The 23,538-nt window shown below is 46.1% G+C and overlaps 1 protein-coding gene across 2 annotated transcripts in view; it reads right to left on the reverse strand.

Annotated features, from left to right (window-relative positions):
- ADAD1 (adenosine deaminase domain containing 1) overlaps window positions 1–23,538 on the reverse strand; it is a 756,025-nt gene that overhangs the window by 118,547 nt on the left and 613,940 nt on the right. For both annotated transcript variants that reach the window (XM_085641552.1, XM_085641551.1), the window contains one exon: window positions 15,937–16,174. In XM_085641552.1, coding sequence (XP_085497678.1) covers window positions 15,937–16,174 — 238 coding nt within the window. The remainder of the gene's footprint in view (window positions 1–15,936; window positions 16,175–23,538) is intronic.

Genomic DNA, 23,538 nt, shown 5'->3' on the forward strand with positions numbered 1-23,538 from the left:
CCCCAGAGGACGTACATCATGACCCTAAACCGTAACGGGCAACAATGGCACCACACACAGCATATATTATGGTGCTAGGCTTCAGTGAGCATCAATGAATCCACACAGGACTTTGTGCCATTGATGTTTGCTAAAGATTTGGGCAATTATCTAACACAATACACATGGTGGTTCAACAATTTAACAAGCGTTCATAGCCACACACGTATGGATCATGCTTGATGAGGGCTTCCGTCTTCATCAACTATTGATGAACACTGAACATAGTGCCTAAATCCTGACCTCACGCTTAAGCAGATGTTACATCAGTTATGTGACCTACATGACAATGTCATTGGTGCTGTCGAAGCTGCAGAGAAGAGGATGGCACTGCTGCTGCCATGATTCACTAATGCGGGCTGTTGATACTTGGAGCCTGGAGACAAGCAGATTCAAGCAGGGCCAGCCTGCAAGTTGCTCCGTAGTCTGAGCTCGTGGTGCAGAGCAGCTATGGCTTCGGGAAGCAGCCCTGGAGTGAGGGATTCCAACAGAGGCCCTGGAAGCGGTTGTGCCAACCTCATCCGGGACAAGTGAGTTTGTCCGAGTGTGCGGGCGACAAGTTATTTGGGGACAGCCTGGTGTATGGCATTTTGGTGCTTGCCTCTCCTCTCTCCTTGTAAACAGGCCTGTTGGATTTGGAGCTGTGCGTGATACGGGTGCCCTCTGGAGGTGACTGCCATGACTATTGTGTGCACCATTACAGCCTTCAGGGGGCAAGAACTCAAAGGCCCAGCATCACCCGAACGAGCAGTAAAGCGCCGGCGCACACAATACAGATCCCACCCTGCTTCCCACACCACTAGATGCCATTACAGCCTGCAGGGGACCAGGACTTAAAGGCTCAGCATCACTCGAGGACGGGAGGAGCACTTAAGTGCTGGGGCACGCAATAAAGATCCCTACTGCTTCCCGCAACGCAGCGCGCACGCTTGGGCGAAGATGGGGCCAAAAGCGGCCTGTCTGCAACCAGCCAGGGCACTTGGGATAGCACTTCTGCCCGATACTCCGGAGCAGGGCGACCGAGGTAGGGCTTTTCCGGATTACTTATACCCTCTTATTTGGATTGCCTAGAAACAGGGTAAAAGACTTGCGCAGCAATAAAGTGGTGAAGGCAAGAGTCATCTCTTTACTCCCCAAATAACCCATTTGTCATCTGCAATGGGCACTATCACTACTGAGTTGGAGCTGGATAAGCATAATTACAAAAACTGATTAAAGCCACGATAATTCAACTAAAAACGTATTTATTTCCCCCTTTATCTAAGCCATCATGTGCTGAGCCTGTTAGTGGCTTAACGGACACGTTGACTGTTTGAATTAAAAAAAAAATACCTTGAGCGTTACGGCTATTATTAACAATCCTTGCATGTCCCACGATCCAACCGTGGATACCATTTCAGCAAGCCCGATGCTCAACAGCCCAGCGAGTACAAGCAGCCACCAAAGCGCAAGAGAGGGGATGGGAAACTGAGGGAGCTACCATGCAAAACAAACCGAATGCAAAAGTCTTTATGAACATTGCTGATACTTAAAGAGGAGTGAATGAACCTCCGTAAACTCTTCTTCAGCAGTATGGTGGCACTACTGAGGGACTTTTGATTAGATGTTTTAGACCAAATTAAGGCTTTGGATAATAAACTTCATGTCCTGACGGAGACTCAACAAAATCTTTCACAACCTTACTTTTAAAAACCAGTTTGTACCAAACGTTATGCGTGATAAACATGCTGAAACTTTATTAGCTTCTGAAATGCCTAGACCCTTTTCATCGGTAATGACAACTCATTTTTCCAGTGGCGGCTGGTGACATTTGAAAGTGGTAGGGCGTAAACAATTCTCGTACTGCACTGCGGCGAGCGAAGGCGAACCACCCACGGGGGCTTCGGGGGGGTTCTCCCCCGAGAAAATTTTGAAAAAAAGAGTGGGCAAATGGTGCATTTTCAAGCAAATTTGAGAAAGCAGGAAGGTTGAGCAGCACTCCTGCTAGGCTTAATATTTACATTCAATTTGTTCGCAATCGCAGTACAGACATTTGCCTGGTTCCTTCTGGCACAGGAACAGCGTTGGGCTTTGTGTCCTGGCACATATTTTAAAACGTAATTTATTTACCTTAGCACACACTACTATATCGGACTGTTTGGACTTAGGGGCACTGTGTAGGAGGTAAGCACTGCATCCCCTTTGGCATATTATCCTGGTTTGCAGCCACCTTTTCATACAGGTAAAAAGTTGGAGACATTTTCACAAACTTAGAGTTTTTGGCGCATATACAAATCAAATCTGGAACCTCCCATAATCCTAAACAAAAAGCCGGCTTCCACTCATGATCAATAAAACCGTACATCACTGCAATATTGCACTTGTGAATATACTGCACTACTTGCCCAATTTAAGCAGTGATCTGAATCATTAGGATACAAAGAAGTGAGCTGCCTTGGTCACAGAGTTTTTCAGAGAGTTAAAGTCTGAACTAATTAATCACTGAAATTGTACATTGAGGATGCTCCAGAAAGCTAAAAGTTTGATGAAAGCAAACACTCATCGTTTTGAACTGGTTAAGTTGCATGAAAACAACGCATTCCTAGCTCTATACCTCAAAGGATTTCACTCTAAAACGTGCAAGATTTTATATCCACGTCATGTTGGGAGAGACCGGGAGATCTTCCAGCAGAGAGGCCGTGAGCTGCTGAGGAGCGCCGCGCTCTGGTGCGGGGCTCCCCGGAGGAGACCTGCCTGCTCAGGGGAGGTAGCGGCCGCCTGCTAGGAGCTCACGCCCTGGTGACTGCAGGGGCACATTAATTCTACCTGAAAGGTGGAGAGAGGACTGTTGGAGACGGCGGCGTGCTTTAATGAGAGAGTCCACGGAGTCTGCTGGGGGATGCACCTGTCCTGATAGCCCGAGGCGCTGCTGGGGGCTGCACCTGTCCTGAGAACTAGGGAGCAGAGGAGACATCACATCAATAGCACGCCACTCACCCCTACGCCAAGTCAGTCGCAGACGGCATTACGGAGGGGGGGGGGGATTGGAAAATGGGGTCGTCGCGGGAGGGATGGGGGAGGCGGGAGGGGTTTAATTAAAAAATATATATAAAATTAAAACGTACTCAGCTTGCCTTCTGGATGGTTCTGACTTCCGCCGTCCTGCGCCAATTCCTGCGGCTCTTCAGTCTCCTTGTTATCTGGAAAGACAGCCTCCCTCCCTCTGCCAATCAGAACTCTGCAATGGCAGCGTTGTGACTGGTGAGGTGCAGGGGAGAGCGCCCCAGCTGCGCCATTTTCACCCAAAAAGATTAAAAGGGAGAGTAGGCGGTCGTGCTCGAGGGCAGTCAGTACCCACAACAGTGGGTAAGCCACTCCCCCCCTGTCCTCGAGCACGACCACCCACCCTCCTGCCCCCAACCAGGCACTTCTGCTTTCTCGCAGTGCGAGAAGCAGAAACATAAAATGGTAGTTTTTACCATTTTATGATTCTGCTTCTCGCACTGCGAGAAAGCAGTAGGTCGACGCCCAAACGCCCCTATGGAGGAGCCGCCACTGCATTTTTCCCGCAATCAATCCCTAGCCCGTACCAGCCTTCGCTATCCCTTGAGCTCCCTGTCAAACATTCTTTTGAGCGAGGGCAGCTCTTCGGAGTGTATCCCAAACGTTATAGTCCTAACTGGGGTTCCTGCACTCGAAGAGGGGGTCCGTGACGACGCACAGAGCTTGAAATTTAAAGATGTCCACTGGATTAAGAGCAAGCATTGGAAATGCAAAAGGTCTTGCTTTGTTTGAGTTAGAGCTATGATGAATGTGTTTTACCAATTTTCAGCACTATTTCTGTGATAAATGGGCCAACAATACGGTTCTTATACTGGATTCAGCAGCCATCACCCCTCTACCAAGAATGTGGCCATATGTCCAGTGCTGCCTACTCTGGAACATGGAAACTAGGTTCAACTCTGGCCATTGGCTCAATGTCCTCTGATTCTAGGCAAATCCGTAAACCTGTCCTGTGTGCAGACAAATGTATGTGAGCTTGTATAATGTAATTGGCACGCATGTAAAGTGCTTCAATACCCTCGGGCTGTGATTGCACTATATAAAAACTGCACAAAGAGGGTAAAAACAAAGCCTTAACATAATGAAAGAACTAGATACCCCTTTAGTGGCTGATTTGTACAAAGTGAAACCACAAAATATGGATAAATCATGGCTTCCGCGCTTTAATAATGTGATCTTATGGGAATAATTTATTTCACCAAAACTTCATTTTCTACATTAAGTATGAAATCACTTTCCAAAATGTGTTTGATTTAATAGACTATAATGTTCCTCTATAATTATATGGGCTGCGTGCAAGGTTTAGATGACTTTTTTCTTGCCTCTAAGTTCATTAGTGGTCCATGTGTAAAAACGATCACTTTTGAAAAGAACTTCAGTGCAGTGCTATAATGTGATGTATTAATATCAAAGCTTCCACGTGCTAAAGAAATTGATTTTTCTTAATTGTAAAGAGACATTATAATATTTTACACAATGTTTGTTTTAGGATTTAAATAGCAAAAATTTGAGGGTTCAGCTCATGCAGGGATTTAAGAGCCGAGCCAGACCCTTGGCTGCACCTAATTTGTTGGGTCACCAGATCTACTTTTAAATGAGGGGTTTGCCAGTGTTTGTAGCAGGTCAGGATTGAGAGCGCTTGCGTTCAGGCTGCATGCAGTGCACATTTTTCAAAGTGCCTGCCAGTGGGTAAAAAGGCTGTTTGATTACATTGTCATTGTCTTGGCCTCTTGGTACGGAGCACATGGCAGTGATGATGCTAGAAGGCAGCATTTTTAATTCTGCCAGATTCAGAAGCAACTAAGACCATGTTATTAAAAAGTGGTCTTTTATCAGGTACATACGTTGTGTGTCTAGAAAGGAAGTTGCCTAATTAAATTCGAAACTTGTTTTATAGACATAAAACATACCTCCGGGATAAATAAATACATTTCAGAAATACGTACCTTCTATGTCTAGAAAGCAAGTTGCGTAATTTAATTAGGTGACTTGCTTTGTAGTCACAGAACGTACATCCGGCCTTCTCAGCCTGGCAGACTTTAGAACGCTTATGCTGTCAAAGGCCCACAAAATTCCAAATGTATTGCCTGCTGCGTGATATGCTCTCCCGGTGTTTCTCCTTAGTATCACCACTGCCGCTGCTACCAAAGAGATAGAGCAACTAGCGAGAAAAGGTGAAGATAGCGACTGGACAAGGACAAAGAGAAAAAGAAACATCTGCTGCACTCATCCTCCTGGACCTCTCCGCAGCATTCGATTCTGTCTGCCACCGCACCCTAGTCCAACGTCTCGACAACACCGGCATCCAAGAGAAGGCACTGAAGTGGATCATCTCATTCCTCGCCGGAAGAACACAGAGAGTCCGCCTCCCCCCGTTTCGATCCGAGGCCACCGAAGTCATCTGTGGAGTCCCGCAAGGATCATCACTCAGCCCCTCTTGGTCAAATTTATTCCCAGGGGTAGGTAGCCCATTGGCTACTATCTTACACTCCCCTTAACGCCCCTAAATTCAGTATTTAGGTGGCCCCCTGACCCCCGGAACACAGATTGGCCTACGGGAACCGAGGAAGGACAAAAAAAGACAGACCGAGCGAGAAAAGAGTAGCACCAAAGATTGGTGCCAAACCCTGCCAGGCTGCTTGCCCCTCAACAATCACAGAGACTGATTAGTTCAAAAGCTGCACACATCCTCCCGAAATCCTTGGAGGACTGTCCAGCATCTCAACAACCAGCAAAGATCTCCCTTGGGGTGGAGGCACCAAATGCACTGGCCCGGTTCACCGTTTTGCTAACCTCCAGGTCCACTGAGGGAGCAACTCAACAGGAGGAGGTCACAGAGAATCCAGGGGTCAGCCTCGTCGATTCACCAAGTCTTGAGATGCTAAGCCTTCCCGGATCCTCCCTGCACAAACACTCGGGTACCAGAGTCCTTGCTAGTTACAAAGGTTTGTTGCGTGCCCAGGCCGGACATCACAGATTCAAACACAGACTGGCCTAAGAGGGACGTCAGGATCTCGGAGACCATCACCGAGAGTGGTCCTGCAGTCTTCTTTTCTTCCCCTCTTCAGCCCAAATTAAGATACTCTTTATCAGCAGCAAACAGCTGGACAAAACACGTCTTCACCAAAGCCCCCCCCCCCCCCCCCCCCCCCAGCCTGGATCCATGTAAACCAATGTGCCTCTGTGCTCTAGAGACCCTCAAGAGCCAAGCCCCATTTTTGGGTTTTGCAGGATTGTCCCCAAGTCCTTGCTTGTAGCCTTTCTTTCCACAGGTTCTCCTCCATAGACCTTACCGGGTAGTGTTTGAGGCTACCATAGCAACCAACCCCTCTGATCCCAGACACGCCAGTGCAAAAAGAACAATTGATGGACACAATGCAGAACAATGTCATACATTCACCCCAGTACAGAGATCTGGGCTTAAATCCATTGTTTTTATGCGCGCCATTCCAGTTTGAACACAGCCACATGCAAATTAGTCTTGACCCTGCTCCCTATGGGAACAGTCCAGCCCGAAATGCCAGGCCAGGTCCTCTCAGTACTGGAAACAAGCATCCTAGGACCGGTTTGGGGGTTTCACCCCTCATCAGACAGGCTAGCTTGACTCCAGTGGCATGGAGAGCATGGGACCCAGGGCAGGTAAATCCAAACTGCTTGTGGTTCTTTGGACCATGGCCCCCAAGCCTCTTAAGTCGAGGAGAGTATCCCCGAGAATCGTTTGTAAGTGTACCTATGCAATGAATGATTCTCCTGGAAGATAACATTACAGTGTTCAAGGCTCATGCCTCAAATTTGACAGCTATAATTTTCTACTGCATTTCCTGTAAAAATCTAGAATTTGCAAAGTACTTACCTGATTCCGAGGCTCTTGGTGTCTAAAAGTATATAAAAATCTGTTTTCATTTCTAAATTGGTCTCGAATGCCTTCTTTAGTGTGTGTTTCATTTGACTGCATGTGCAACAAATGCTCAACACTACCCTCTGCTAAGCCCAAATTGCTCGTCCAAAGTACCAGAAATAGAGCACTTCGGATTATAAATCTAAGCACTGTAAGACAAAAAGGGTCATCTGCCCTTTCTGCATGGTGTACCTCATTTTGGTACATTACATAGAAAACCAGCATCCTACAATGGGTACTTCATTTTTTTATAAGTTTTTGGTCAAGAGAATAACCCCCATTCCCTGGAGGATGCAAAAGATTCAATAAATTTGAACTTAAATAGATTATTCATTGTGAGCGAATCCATAGATTGTAAATATGAATCTAAACTCATCGTAAGATGTCCTGTGGGAAAAGCAGCAGGCCCAGACAGCATCCCAATTTATATTTGTAGACCGTTGCACCATTATTAACCAATGTGTTCAGAGCAGCTATTAAAGGGAAGTACCCACACTTGTGGAGCAAATCCATAATTGTCCCAATTTTTGAAAAAAGGAGACAAAAATCTCCCAACCTGCTATAGTCCTATATCTCTCTTGTACTCACCCGTTAAAATCCCAGGGAGTTATTCTTAAAAAATTAGAACCATGAGCAGAATCAAAACTTTTTCTAATGTGCAATACGGCTTCTGCTTTGGTTTAGGCACAGTCAAAAACAATCTCTGAATGTTTTTATTACTAGCTGGGAAGTATGTCAAACACAGGAGAGGTTCCTCATACATGGCATTTTTGGACCTCCACTGTGACTTTGACATGGTGGACAGAGGGAAATTATGGGGCCTGGTGAGAGGTGGGCGTGGAGGACACATTCCTAGATCTCCTTAAACGCATGCACTGGTGCACAGTTGCACAAATTGGATACGGCCAGAACGGTGAATGGATGCCTTTAATAAGGACAAATAATGGGGGGAGGGGGGGGGGCAGGCACAGATATATTTTAGCCCCTTTTCTTATTCCTTTTCTATATTAATGCCTTGGACTTCATGGTATATTTTGCGGACAGTGGTTCAAAGCGCGCCAGTGGTCACGTATATGTTCCTTTTCCATGAAAGGAAGAAATGTAAATAGGTTCCGTACGTTTTTGATCTGGACTCTAAATTCTGTAATATACTGAAAACCTTATGAAGAAAAACAACCTCCAGACATTTTGATCCTATTGTGCAAATAATTTATTAATTGCAGTATATCAAGAGATTTTGTAGTCTATTCGTTTCTAGATAATATGAATATATATGATCCAGTGCTCACAGGTAAATGACAAAAGGTGCTCTAGTGGGTGAAAAAGGTAGTAAAAAAACATGAACTCTTAGAAAAGCATAACATTGAATTCCTTTACATAAATTTATATAATGAAAACAGGAGTTGATTATAGTTATGAGGTCGCCGGCGTTCCGATCTCAAACATTTGAGATCATCTTCAGGACAGGTGTGTGAGCACCTGATATCAGAGAACCATGCAACGAGTGAGCCTATGCCTTGTAATCTCTTGTGTTGAAATTGCTTGCATTGAAAGTGGATGAATACAGAGTATTTGTAATGGATTGCTTTTAAGCGGATCCAAACAAGGAGCACCGTCGTGATTAGTTGTCCACCAGTCTTGTTACCAATTTAAGAACCGTGGTGCTAATCATCACAGATAAGGTTCAACAAACCTAATTCCTAAAGTTATTTGGCGGCAATTGATGCAAAGCTCAGTCAGGCAGTGTGAGTCTACTTAGTAAAAGGGAGACGTGGACTTCATGGTAGCGCAAAAGGAAAAGATTTACCCAAGGTAGAGCGTCGCCCAGTCCCAGTTTTATTATATGCCAATGATGCAGTTTTAATTGCCCATACCGCCAACTACCTTCAAATTTTATTCAACACTTTCAATTAATTTATCTGCAATCTTAAATTTAAACAACCTTCAGAAATCTTTCATTATGACTAGTGGGCCCAAAAACACATTATCAAGAAAATACCATAGTGGATGGACCTGCATTTCTAAAGTTCAGATTTGTATCTACCTTGGTATTATCTTGGAATCCAACTTAAAATGGGAAGTTACTGATCCAAGGAGTACAAAAATTCGGAGGGCCAATTAAAGCAATTTTTTTATTTGCCAATAAAGGAGGTCACAAGCACATCAAGGAAATGATTTCATTATACAAAAGTAAAAGTCTCTCTGTCGGCACATATGGGGTAGTGGTGTGGGGTTCCACTCATCCAGGAAAGTTGCAAATTATGGAGAATACATTTTTATGTAGGATGTTGGAAATTCCCAAGAGCATAGCGAGTCACCTAGCCCACCAAGAACTAGGGCTCTAGTTTCTGGAAGGCTTTGTGAAAATCGCACTATTACTTTTGTGGATAAAGATCTCAAAAGGCCCAACTTTCCTGACTGGTACCGGAGGTCTGCTTTAACAAGGACAACCTGGAACAGATTCCTTGGTTAGCTTATGTTAAGCAGGCTTTTTTTCAGACCTCAGAATTCCAAACCTTTCCCAACAACAAATCAGGTTGATAATTGGTGAAAGTCCCAGGTAAAAGATCTATGTTTTAAGCAAGCATGAGGTGTAGGAAGATGGCTTTGTAAATGGTGCACTCTTACTTAAATTAAGCATCTTGCATTAATCCAGCAACCCTTACAGTGATTTTAGAGGTCTTAGGCAACCATAGAAAGCACTCGGAGTGGTAGCTGTGGACAGCAGCCTTCAGGCTTATCAAGAAAGAGTGCTAAGCAACTTGTTTTACCAGATTTAATCATGTAGTGTAGGCTAAACGAAAATGAACTACTAAGTGTATTTATAAAAATATGTCTATTTATTACACAACACTTACTAACACATTGGTATATCTTCTACCAGAGATATCAACACAAAAACACAGCAATACTTCAATGGCAAATAAGGTAAGTAGCACAAAATACAGTGGTCTCCAGGGGGAGACCAAACCATATACAAAAAAAGTAGAATGCAAACTGCGACTGAAGTCAGGACATGGACCAGGAGACTCAGAGGAGCTGGTGACACAAGGAACCACCCAAGGTAAGTATCCAGGAAGCCCATGAAGGCTGTGTGCAGAGTGGAAACACAGCAGCATACTCAATAGAAGTCAATGGGAAAGTCGCCGTTGCAGTTTTGAAGAAGGACCCTTCCCAGTGGACTCTATAGAAACCTTGTGGAAGGGAGAAGGTCGGAGAGTCACCCCACCCGTGGATAAACCAGGATACCTACACCAGGGAAGCCAGCTGCATAGGTGCGAAGTGACGTCGGAAACCACCGTAGACAATGGCGGATGTTAGGAAAGATGCCGCTGGAAAAGACTGAGCAAGAGTCCGGTGGAATCCAAGGATGGATTCTTGGAAAGGAGAACCTGCAAGCAGAGAGGACAGTCTATGCCACTTGGAGGTGACCAGGAGGCACGGAACAGCAATGCCCACCGATGTGGGAAGGTTCAGGAGCAATGACAGTGACATTGTCGCTGCAGCTGTGAGGACCAGGCGACACTGAGGAAGACTAGGAGCAGTGCAACAGCTGTCCCACGTTGGAAGTCGAGAACTAGGGGGTCGGTGTCCAACGGGAGCCCCGACAAGCCTTGACAGCTACAACAGGAGAAGGAACAATGTTGGGACCAGCAAGGTCTAAGGGACTCACCACAAGCAGGAGAGTCAGAGCAGGTCCTGAGCAAGCAGGGGAGCCCACTGGAGCAGATAACGACCCTCAAGAGGATCCACAGGCCGAACGCACAGGAGTTGCAAGACGACCATGAGCAGCTCACCAATGACAAGCACCCATGATGCAGAAGATGAGGTGATGACGCTGATCTTGGCAAGAAGAGATGCTGAAGCTTCTTGTAGCCAAAGATCTCTGGAATGCAGAGCCAACAATCCTTGGCAAAGGCAAGTCAACGCAGGGGTTTGGACGAGGGATACGGTCATCAAAATTGCAGAACTGCCACCTGCATCGCTGAGCCTTTCGAAGTCCGTGGGACGCCAGGAGCAGCAGACAGGTCAGCTTCGTTGCGGTGCCAGTATATGCAGGGGAGTGATTCCTTCATTCCAAGGGAGATTACTTTGGGTGTGCTTTATGTCCACAGACCTGTTGAAGAACCTGGAAGAAGCACAGACATAGATGATGAAGACTTGCAGAATAGCAAAACCAGGAGCAGCAGGAGTCCTCCGTGATGCAGGCTCGGTTCTAGCGAAGTCCAAGTGTCCAACGGTCGAAGAGTGATGTGGTTTCAAGGTTGGAGTCTTGTCCCATGACAAATCTGAGGACCCACCCACAGGTAAGACCTTAAATACCTAAGGAAAGGGGTTAGGATGACTCAGGGGTCCCTCCCAGAGGAGGGGCTGGACAGAGGGGAGGATACTCCTTTGTCCAGTTTCATGCCAGAGCAGGAGCCAAGGGCTCTCAGAACTGGCTCAAACCGGAGCATGCAAAGAGGGCACCAAATCTGCCCTTCAAAGCAGTTTGGTGGTGCTGGCAAGTGCACCCACCCCAGCCCAATACACTAAGTCCTGTCTGGGTGGTCACACCTCCCTGTGACAGGAAACCTATTATTCTACCTTCCTCTGCTCAAGCCCAGCAGCAGGAGGGCAGAATCCTGTGTGGGGTCGGCAGCAGCACTAGCTTGCTGGCAGCCCTGGAAGGCTGTTACCCTGAGTAATGGGGCTTCCTGGAAGAGTCCCTAGTGCATGGAATCATACCTCCAACACGGTAACAGAATTAGGGTATGATTCGAACATGTTTTATACCAAATATGCCCAGGTTCGGCACAGCCACTACATATTTAGCCATTTCGTAATGACAGATGGCCACTATATGTATTAAAATGGCTGGCCACACTTACTAAGCCTGGAGAATCGACTCCGGAGTTTGTAAAGTTGTTCTGCTCATGCAGGGGCACCCACACACTTATAACCCAGTGCTCTGCCTTCAGGATTGAAAGGCCTGCCTTAGGGGTGACTTATAGGTTTTAAGTGTAGTGAGCTTCGATATAAGAATACTTATATCTGTCGTAAGTGGTGCTAGCACCAGCTTACACAGGCTGCAATGGCAGGCCTGTAGTCACAGTTTGAGTCACAGTTGAGTTTGTGCACAATACATGCTGCAGGCCAGGGGAGACCCCTGGTGTACCTATGCCCTTGGTACCTCAGTACCATATACTAGGGACTTATAGGGGGGTACATCAGTAGCCAACTGTGGAGGTACAGAAGTACTTACCATGTCAAATTTAGGGAGGAAGCTCAGTGACTGGGGTCATAATTAGCAGGATCCCATTCAGACTAGTCAAAAATAAAACATACTGACACCATCAAAAAGTGGGGGTAACCATGAAACAGATCCTACTTTCCTACACAACCCACCCACCTATGAAAGGAGATGAGACTAACCTTGCCCGGTTGAGTCTTTTTTTTTTCCCAGGAGTATTTTATTGTGCATTTTTCATAAACAAATGAACAGACCGAAAAGAAAAATCCTTTAACACAAGGATCCATTTTAATAAGCACAGTTCTGATACATAGAACCCTGGAGGGTTGATTGTGGCCAGAAGGTCTAGTATACAGAGCAAAATCCAGGTAACATGACAAATGAGAGCAAAATAAGATATGGCATCTAAACAGACCCATAAGTAATGCATATGAGGTATAATGAATTGGTAAGAGTAAAATAAAGAGAGAAGGAAGGACCGCCGGTAGGTATAGATTCAGAAAACATGTATAGGTGGATGCAACCCAAGGAGATCTTAGAGCACGTAGATGCAAGTGTTTTTCGGGGTGTATATTCCACATTAGTTGGGAGTCCAGCACAAGGTTTTAGGAGGTGGTGTTATTAATTCTAGCTGCTTATAGTATTTGTACAGGAATGTGGGGAGCGGGTCTCCTAGTAGGATTTCACTGTGATTTAGTGGTGGGGAAATAGTTGTCAAGGGAGTTTCAAATAGATGTATTGCACACAATTCACGGGGAGTTTTGCACAGAGGTGTTATCTGCCCCTATCAAGGAGGAGACCTCGTTTAGCCAGGGGCGAAAGGAGATGACTGCTTTGTTCTTCCAGTTAGATAAAATAGTTTCACAGGCAGCAGTTGCAGGATCGGATGTTTGGGTCTAAGAAGCCTTTCATTAGTGTTAAGAAATTGCGTTCTAGATGGACTCCGCAGATAGAGTGAATAACCGCTGAATAAAGAGTCCCAAAATGGACAGACTGTGCTATAGTGAAGAGGAGAGGGGGGGGGGAGGGGGGGGGGGGGGAAGTTCTCCAATAGGGTCATTACAGTTCCAGCAAGATGAAGTCTCTCTGAGGGAGAGTTTGTGGAGGTGTGCCGGGGTCCAGAAGGTCCAGTGTAGTAACCAGAATTCTGTCTGTGCAAGGGAGGGAGAGATTTTATATGAGACCATTGACTTTTATATCAGGTGCCAAGATTGTGTCGTAATCGTCTCAGCAGTGTCCCACTTAGTTTGGAGTCTTGAGGACATGCTGGAGGACTTCAGTTCTAGGAGATGGTAGAACTTGGAGGCCTGGTGACTCGATTTATTAAAGGATAGGATGGCTTTTGTAAGGAAAGGGTCATTATTTGGTAGTTTTAGTTTAGATACAGCAACCTTAAGCTTCAAAAATTGTAGAGCTCTAGGATCTGTAGGTTAAAGTGCTTTTTCAATTCCCTAAAGGATAGCGGAGATTGTGAGGGCCCCTTAGGTCTTTCAGGAAGTGAATACCCCTAGAGGCCCAGTGAGTCCAGCTGGCTGGAGAGCCTTGGATTCTGATTTTAGGGTTGTTCCATGGGGAAGTCATATTCGAGTTGGAAATCGAGGTTTCTAGTATTCTATCAATTTTCAAGAGGGCCCTTTTGGTTTTTTAAGAAATGTATTTACCCAAGGGCAGGGGTTTGGGATTGCTGCTTGAAAGAGAGATCGGGTGAAATATGCCTAGAAGCTCCCTCTCTACCGATAACCATGTGGGGTATAGTCCAGAGACTGGGCGAACCTAAGTGAGTCCTGTTTGGCCAGGATGACAGTTTGATAGTTCTTGAAGTACGCCAGGCTAACACCATCAAGATGGATTGGGAGGCGTAGTTTTCTGTAAGCAACATTTTTGGTCTTATTTTGCCAAATGAATTTATTTTATAGTTTTGCAGTCTTTTGATGAAGCTAGAGGAAGTATGTTCGCAAGGTAGGCGATTATGGGGGTGATCATTATGATGGTCTCAACGCGGCCCCACCACGTAAAAAATGTAGGGTTCTAGCCCTCGAGCAGGGTTTCTACCTTTCTTAGAGCTTGTGCCTCATTAGGTTTCAGGTATTCCAATATATCCAAGTTGAACTCAATACCAGATATTTTACAAACTTCGGTTGCCAAGTAAGATCTGTGTTGTCGAACAGGGCGCTGGAACAGAGATTATTTAGAGCAAGGATTTCAGACTAGTCTTTGTTAAGTTTATAATTAGAGACTTGGGCATACACTTCGATGGTTTGGAGTAGGGCAGGGATAGATTGAGTAGCCTTTTCAGACATAATTAAGATGATATCAGCGTATGGAAATATCTGGATAAGTCCATCCGCGTTGGCATGGCAGGATCTACCGACACTTGAAGAGAACGCGGGAAGACCAGACACCTCACCTTCATCCGGTTCCTGCCGCACACGACATGTCTGTCCCAAACACAAATCCAAAACGTCCAGTAATAGGCGAAACTCACTCTTACACGCCTCTTGTGTATTGTGATGCCATAGACGAAGAACTAAAAGAGTCCGTAAACACAGCGGCCATCTATTAACGTTGTTTGTTCAATTCACCGTTGGTACCGCCAACATTTCCACCATTTGTGACCCGCTTGATAAATGGGTTCTACCACAAATTAATTATTTTGTGTTGACCAAAGCGCGGTATGGGCACAACCACCACAGGGTCTGACATATTGAGCATATATTTCAGTCTTATAGTGTTCGCTATGATTCTTCAGCAACTTCAGCTGCCTTTCATCTGTCAATTACTTTGTTGAGATCCCTCCAAATCCATCATTTCATCAAACACTATTTTATGTTTGAATGCTGTGCAGGAATAATTTCTGGCCTCATGGAGATCACCCGACGATGGTCCAGCTGCTACCTCCAAGCTGCACGACGGAGATTGTTCAGGGATCCCAGTTTTGGACAAAGGTGCATATCCTATGTGCATGTGCCATTTTATCTGCCATAATTTCAGTTGGATCACAATCTACAGGATGCCAACCACTAAATATTATTAGTAGATGGAACCTAGCAATTTCACATAATGTACCACAGGCGACTTAAGATTGTTCACCAGACAGGTGTGCCTCAGCAAGTCACTACCAGTCTGTGTCCTTGTCTACTGCCAAGCCATCCAACTGGAATGGATGCTTATCTTTGTCCATATAGAAGCACAGGGCCAGAGTCACCAGTGCTCTTTGGGGAGTTTGGGTAATCACCCATAGTCCGAACTCCTTGTGTAGTCAACATATCAGAGTCACAGGGGCTCTGTCCAGATGTGTATATTCTGTGCAGTGTGTATAATAAAGGAAGGGTTGGGCAAGAATTGCAGTCTACATGGCTGTCATTCTTTCTCTAAAGCTTCACCCCATTCTCCCCCGATGCAACAAGTTACAATAAACTATATCGGAAAAAGTACTGAATCATATAAAACCACTTCAAGGGGCAGTTACTTACATTGGACAGGCACAGTATCATGCAAGATACCCAAGTTATTGGTCAGTAAAATGTACCCTCGTAATTTGAAAGTTATTTTGTATCCAAAAGAAATTTAAGAAAATATTCTGTTACTTTATGCTATGCTATGCTTTGTCAAATGCCTGTTTCTAGATTGTCAAAATCCGATAATTACATACATGTGCTTTTACATGGTAACATTTTGTACAAAATATTCCTCTTTACAAATAAATATAGGTAGCAATACTAACCTCTCAGTAATCTTTCCCTTTTGTCCATCAACAACTTCCAAAGAAATATCACCTTGAGACCAATTTAAGCTAAGATACTGATTTGCCACATCAATTTGAACAGTGTACGCTGCCGTTACTCTGCTAATATAAGGCCGGTTCACCAAATAGAACATGGGAAGCCTTGAAGTAAGTGCATCATCTATGCGCTGATTTACAACTATTTCCAGTCCTCTTGTAGTTGCGCAATTGGTATCTCCTAAAAGACAGACATGTTAGTTAAAGATAGCACATGGCTAAGGAAATAGTAGGCTTCTAAAAATCTGATTCAAATAGGTTTTTAAAAAAATCATATACAATTCATCCTACAATCTAAGATTTGATTTCTTAGCAGTAGCATGTCCCACAGGAATAAACATCACAGGAATAAAACACCTAGTAACAGCAAAATTGCTTACCTAGTGCAAGCAATATATTCATTTAGTACTGCGAATCACTGCATTAGTCACAAAAATATAATAGTACAGTGGTCTCTCAAGTGTCAGGTCTTTTTGGACACAAAGGAGTGCCTACGTTGGTGATACAAGGCTAGAAAATTAGCAGAACCACAGTTGTGGTGATAAAACCCCTTTTTATTCAACTGAGGGTGCTTTCAAAGTTTAACGGTCAGGGGGAACAGCATACAAGCATAAAGGTTAAACACGTTTACCATTATTTTCACAAAGACAGTACCCGTTAATTAAAGATCACACTAAAGACATTAAGGTGTCTCAGTAGGTCAGTTGCTTTTGTCCAGAAAGATTAGCAACGAATCACGCGTGCATTATTTAGAGGAGTGTTGGTGTGACCTACACATGCAGAGATGGGTGGTGGATGAGGAGACCAGAGAAGTATACTAGTCATGTCGCAGGAGCATTGATTGATTTGAAAAATCTTACCTTGAATACATAGGTAAACAGCTACTTGATTGAAAAATGGGATTCTCGTACAACCTATGCCATCTTGGTACAAGCTATACTTACCTACATCTCAGCAATATGAATATTACCAACTGAAATAAGGAGGGTAGTGAAATATTGTGGGACTTTACAGGAATAACCGTGTTGCAAAGTCATCCTGTGCCCTGGGTACCCCCCAACCTTTTGCTGACTGATGCTGGTGGTAACTGACTCCGAGTTCTGCCTAACCAGGCCCAGGGCCAGTGCTATGCTGAAAAAAACACATTAGAAGAATACAGTTAAAACACCTACATACACTAGGGTACACAATGGTATGGTAAGGTACTCTTGTGATTGGCATTACCTACCCTATAAGCCCCTAGTATATAATAGGGCAGGGGGGATTGAAACTACCTAGAAGTCCCTAGTACCCTGGGGCATGGCGGTTTAAAGGCCAGCAGCTCTTTTTGCACTTGCAAGTGTGCACTGCTGAAGCCTGAGGTCAGTGTAAAAGCAGCACTGGGTGCCAGGACTGCTTTTAAACAGTAAATTGTGCCCAAACTCGACTTTAGTGTTTGGGACACTTAAAAATGGATAACCTCGCTGAAAAGCTGTTCCTTATGACGGCATTAATGGTGGCAAAGAGAGACATTGCAGCGGCCTGGAAGCACCCCCGGCCACCTAACTTGGCCAAATGGAGTACTGGAGTGGACTGGTGTGCGGCACAGGAGCGGACTCTTTATCAGGCGAGGGGATGTCTTAAGAAATATCGTAGGATATGGGGGAAATGGCTGGGCAATGTACTTTGAAGAGGTGGTTCGGGGGGGACCTTGGGTGGGGGCGGGGTGATCTTGTGTTGTACGATTATGGATTGGTGGCTCGAAAGGCTCATTGTTTCTTCCGTTGCATCACTAAAACAATAAAAATTTGTTTATCAAAAAAAAAAAATGGACAACCTACCATGTTTTGGCATATTAGTGACCCCCAGGGTCTCACCTAGGTATCCAAGGGGTGGGGGTCAGGTATTTATAAGGTACGCCCTTATAAAATGAGTTTTTATATGCCTGGGTAAGGTGAAATTTCACATTTCACTCCCCACATTGTGGTACAGTGCTACTCAAATGCGACTTTGATGCTAGGAACACTGTAAAGGGAGAATCTACAATATTTCCACAGATTCAGAACTCCTAAAGTCTCCCCTAGTTGCACATGGGGTGGGGTTCCAGTAGATATAAGACAAGTACTTATAAAATATGTTTTTGTAAGTGCTGGTAAAATGGCCCAAGTGATTTTTCCCATTGCAAATCCCGTTACATAGGTTAACATGGTAGGAAGTTATTGATTAATAACTCTTGATAGGAGAGGGATAGAAATGCCATTCAAAGACTTCCCAGAATGGTATTAATAACTCCAACAATATCATACTGTTGAATTTCTCCTAAAGTGTACAGCCCTGTGGATTATTTTAATGAAAAAGAACTAAAGAGAGGACTCTGAAAGCTACAGGTTAAAAGAGCTCAACTGGAACATCACCAACTAAATCTACACCTTGGAGACCCATCAGTGGATTTGTAAGGGTTGTACCAGTGGATGGTGGGAACGGACGTCCTCAACTTTCAAGGACCATCTTGGAGCTTCCAGACCCTTGGAGTAAGCTTGAGACACTTTGGGACCCCTTGAGCAACTTCAGGAAGAAGTTCAAGAAGTTTGGAGAACTTTGGAAAAAAAAGCACCAGAGGGACCGACTCAACCTGGCCAGCCAGGATGCCTGCCTTCAACCGCGATCCAGCCAAGCCAACCAGGTTCGTCCCGCTAAAAGCTCCATCGCTTCAACTTCCAGAGACTGACCAGGACTAAAAGAAATCTGAAGCCGGCGAACCCTCACCGGATCCGGCTACATGAGGAGCATAGAGAGACCCCGCGAGAAAATGTTCTAGAAAAGTTTCTACGTCCGCTCATAAAAAAGGTGACCGGGAGCAACCGTGAGAGCCAAGCCGCCTGCCTTCCATCACGTTTCGGCCTGGATTCCTGGGTTGTTCCGCTGAAGCAATCTTGAAATATTTTCTAAGTCCGCTCCAGGGAAGTTGACTGGGACCTCGTCACAAGTCAAGCCTGCGAACCCTCACCGCATCCGGACTGGCTGAGATCTTTGAGGACCCTCGGGAAGAAAAGCTCCAGAAATGTTTCTAAGTGTGAAGGTAGAAACTGAGACCGGGACCTGTCGGGAGCTGTAGACGCTCAGGGCTCCATCTCGCCCGGCCTGAAACTTTGACTTTGGTCCGGTCTATCGCGAGTAGGTATCACAATATGGTGCTATAATCTTCTAAGTGCTATATTTTATTAAATCTTTGAAAATTCATATCTCTGGTTCCCTACATTGGATTTTTGTCGTTTTGGTGTCATACTGAAATGGCGTTTTTAAATGCTTTACATAACCGTCTTTAAAGTTAATCCTGTCTGCTCGCAGCCACTCTACCAAGGGTTGAGCATAGGAATAATTTTCTAAGACCTATGCTGAGTCCTACCATGTGTTACTGACCTTTTGCCAGTGGCAGACTTACATTTGACCCTACCAATAACCCACTTTCCAACAAACAGTAATTTGGGATATGTATAGTAACAGCTGTAAAGCATCCTTAATGTTGCTGTCATTGTGTCCTGTTTACGGCGGATTCCCTCTGTTACACCACATACGGCAGCAGGTTTCCAGCGACTCCCTCACCCCTCCTTTGATTAAGTTGTCCTCATTTTGTTGTACCCTATGTCCACAGTTCTGGCCTATGATACATCATGTCCGAAACGTCTAAAGACTGTGCAGTGGTAAGACTCTCTGGCATTCATACGCCCCCTATACAGACACGGTCGCGAGTCTTCTCTCAGTATCCTGTTGAATAACTTGCCTGTTTACACAGCACTGTACTTGGCATCGCATCACTTGAAAGTAACTATATATGGTGTCTATGCACTGTTCATGATGTATGATTAAAAAGAAAATAAATAAGAAGAGAGTATGCTTGGGGTCTTATTGAACAAACCCAAAGAGACACAGTTAACTGTGCACACATTAATTAACCCATAAGATGAGCTTCAAACAGATCCAAGAAACACAAAAATGGCTCTGTAGCAGGATCCTTACTATTCAGTGTATATCTGGTTAACTATTGTGTACCACATCAAACTTGTACCGCCCGGAAGTCAGGATAAGGAAGGAACAAGAGGGAATGGGCCAGAGGAAAATGTATCCTCATTCTTCAAACATTATAATGACAAACGGGCTTTCTACATGGAAAGTAGCAATTTGCGCGTATTTTAAGAGGGGAAGGAGGATCCGGCATAAAAATCACGTTGGTGTCTCAAATTAATTACTCCTGCATGGTTCTGGTTAATATGCTAGGGCCCATAGGCAGCAACATGCCAATGAGAAAGATGCAGGAGTAATTAACCTCCTAGGCATTGACCTTTTCACTTTTATTCATCTCCTGGGTACTCACCATAGTGTGTGTGTGTGTGTGTGTGTGTGTGTGTGACACCCCCCCCCCCCCCTCAAAATATCCACAAAGTGCTTCCCTCCATGAATGGAAGCCCTTTCGTCAATATAAACAAGTTACTACTTGTGTAACGATATATCTGTAAGAGACATTAGTGATAGATTCCTTACCTTAGAATATTCCCCAGGCGTCAGTCTGGATCCGGAAAGTGTTCTGCTTAGCAGTACCCCTGCGTGCCAGTAGGTGACGCCGTGCGGCTCTGCGCCCGTCACTGGCGTCATGCACGCCGGGACGACGTCACGGAGGCTACTTAGGCGCCACCCATGCGCGCGGACGTCAGTTCTGTACAAAACTTTCCATGCCGAAACGCAGAGTCATGCGAGAAACTGACCTTCGGTGCATAAAACTAGGGCCCTAAAAGGGGATGACCTTAAGAACAAGTTACTTACCTTCGGTAACTATGTATCTGTAAGAAACATTAGTTAGTTAGATTCCTCACCTTAGAATATCCCCAGGCGTCAGACTGGATCCGGAAGATTTTTCGTCAGCAATACCCCTTGCGCGTCGCTAGGCGTAGTCTGCGGCTCCGCGTCCGGCGTCGTGCGCCGGAATGACGTCCGAGTACTTAGACGCCGCCCTCGCGCGCTGACGTCAGTTCTTGTACATAGCTTTCCGCGCCAGGAACGCAGAGCCATGCAAAAGACCGACACTCGTGCCAAAAAATCTAGGGCCCTGAAAGGGATAGCCTTAACCCTAGATGTCAGTTCGCAGAACGGGGAGGATGGGTGAATCGGTGAGGAATCTAACTAACTAATGTTTCTTACAGATACATTGTTACCGAAGGTAAGTAACTTGTTCATCTGAAAGAAACACGTTAGATTCCTCACCTTAGAATAGATACCCAAGCAATACCAACCCCGGTGGTGGGTCTGCGAACCAAGATCACACCAGAAAGTCCTGGAGGACAGAACGGCCAAAGAAGCCATCCCTCCGGACTTGGCTGTCTAGGCAATAATGCCTGGCAAACGTGTGCAGCGAAGCCCACGTCGCCGCCTGACAGATGTCCTGCAAAGGGACTCCCCGTCCCAAAGCTGTAGTAGCCGCCGTGGCCCATGTAGAATGGGCTCGCAGCCCAACAGGAGGGTCCTTTTTTGCCAAGGAATAACAGATTTTTATACACAAAACGACCCACCGGGAGATGGTCCGTTTGTGCACAGCTTTTCCCTTCTTTGCACCCACGTAGCCAACGAAAAGCTGGTCGTCCACTCGGAACTGTTTTGTGCGGTCCAAATAAAAGGAGAGCGCACGTTTTGGGTCCAGGCGGTGGAGTGCTCTTCCTCTTTGGAAGGATGCGGAGGCGGAAAGAAGGTGGGCAAGGTGACAGATTGCCCAAGATTAAAGGGGGTCACTATTTTCGGTAGAAAGGAAGGACGAGGCCGAAGGACAACCTTGTCCGGATGAACAGACAGAAAAGGAGGCTTGGACGATAGAGCCTGGAGCTCACTCACCCGTCTAGCCGAGGTGATGGCTACCAGGAAAGCAGTCTTAAGAGTTAGAAGACGAAGAGGACAATTGTGAAGAGGCTCAAAGGGAGCGCACATCAGGAATGTTAAAACAAGATTCAAGTCCCACTGAGGCATTACGAAAGGGACAGGAGGGAACGTGTGAATAATGCCTTTAAGAAAGCGTGACACTACAGGGGACTTGAAAAGAGAGGGCTGATCAGGAAGCCGTAAGAAGGCAGAGAGGGCAGCAAGATAACCTTTCAAGGTGCCCAGAGCAGAGCCCTGCCGGGCCAAAGAAAGAAGAAAGAGGAGAACCTCAGAAAGAGGGGCAGAAAGGGGATCCACAGCCTTTGCTGTGCACCATGCCACAAATTTGTTCCACCGGCAGGCGTATACAGTCTTTGTGGAGGGACGACTGGCTGCCAGAATGACATCACAGACTTCAGGAGGCAAGTCAAATGGCATCAACTGCCGCCGCTCAATCTCCACGCATGGAGGTGGAGGCTGGACAGGTTTGGGTGGAGGACCGTCCCCGGCTGCGGCGACAGAAGATCCTCCCGAAGGGGCAGACGTATCGGAGGATCGGTCAACATACTGAGTAGCTCGGGATACCAGTACCTTCGTGCCCAATCCGGAGCCACCAAGATGACTTGGGCCCGGTCGCGCCTGATCTTCTTCAGCACTCTGGGCAGAAGTGGTATAGGCGGAAAGGCGTACAACAGACCGCAACTCCACTCGCGACGAAAAGCGTTGCCGAGCGAGTGCCGCCTTGGAAATTCCAACGCGCAGAACTGCTGACATTGCGCGTTCTCGTCGGTGGCGAATAGATCTAACCAAGGCTCTCCCCACTGCTGAAAGAGACCTTGCGCCACCTCGGAGTTCAGACGCCATTAGTTTTTTAAAAACCTTTATTGATATATAGGAAATGGACAGGTCAGATCGCCGCGGGATCCCATAGCAATGGGATGACTCTACAGACCAGCAGGGCGGTTCAGTTGTCTCTTACACGGCCATTCAGCCGACATCCCGGAGGACCGGCGGCATTGCAAGAAAAACATCACACACGATAGACCAGACAGGATGGCTTCTGAGAATGGAAGTTGCATTAGTCCCCAGTCCATCCACACTACAGCCTGACGTGCTTGCATAGCAAGCCTAGTATTATCCACCCTCACCTACAAACCTGGTCTAGTTCCTGAGAATTTGTAACCATGTCACAACACCCACCCACCCACCCCACCCACCACACGCTCGCTGTCCCCTCCTTCGTTCCTTCTGCATGTATACGCGTCCGCAGTCCCTGCAGCCGGCAGTGACCAGCCACTGCGCCCCCCGCTTTCAGACCATTCACAACCCTGCAGCTCTCGTTCACACCCCACATGGCCCTGTCTAAGGAGCGCCAGCCACATCCGAGGGGCCCCCCCATCACCCCCTCCACTGACCAGCGTCCATCCCAGCCGGTGCACCGGCATCACACACCATCATGCTACAATAGGGTCCTGTTCTTGTGTCACGCCCCCCTCCGTCCCTCTGTGAGCAGTGGAGTCTTCGCTCTGTGTCTCCCCCTGACCAGCCGTTTCGGGGTCTCCGGCAGTCAGGTATGTTCTAGACAGCCCCCAGAAGTTCTTGTGACGACTTTTCGGGGGTAACAATTCGCTATATGTCTCCGCCTGCGTGCTGCAATACAGCATG

The sequence above is a fragment of the Triturus cristatus genome, chromosome 2_2, assembly GCF_964204655.1.
Source record: "Triturus cristatus chromosome 2_2, aTriCri1.1, whole genome shotgun sequence".
Classification (NCBI taxonomy): Eukaryota; Metazoa; Chordata; class Amphibia; order Caudata; family Salamandridae; genus Triturus; species Triturus cristatus.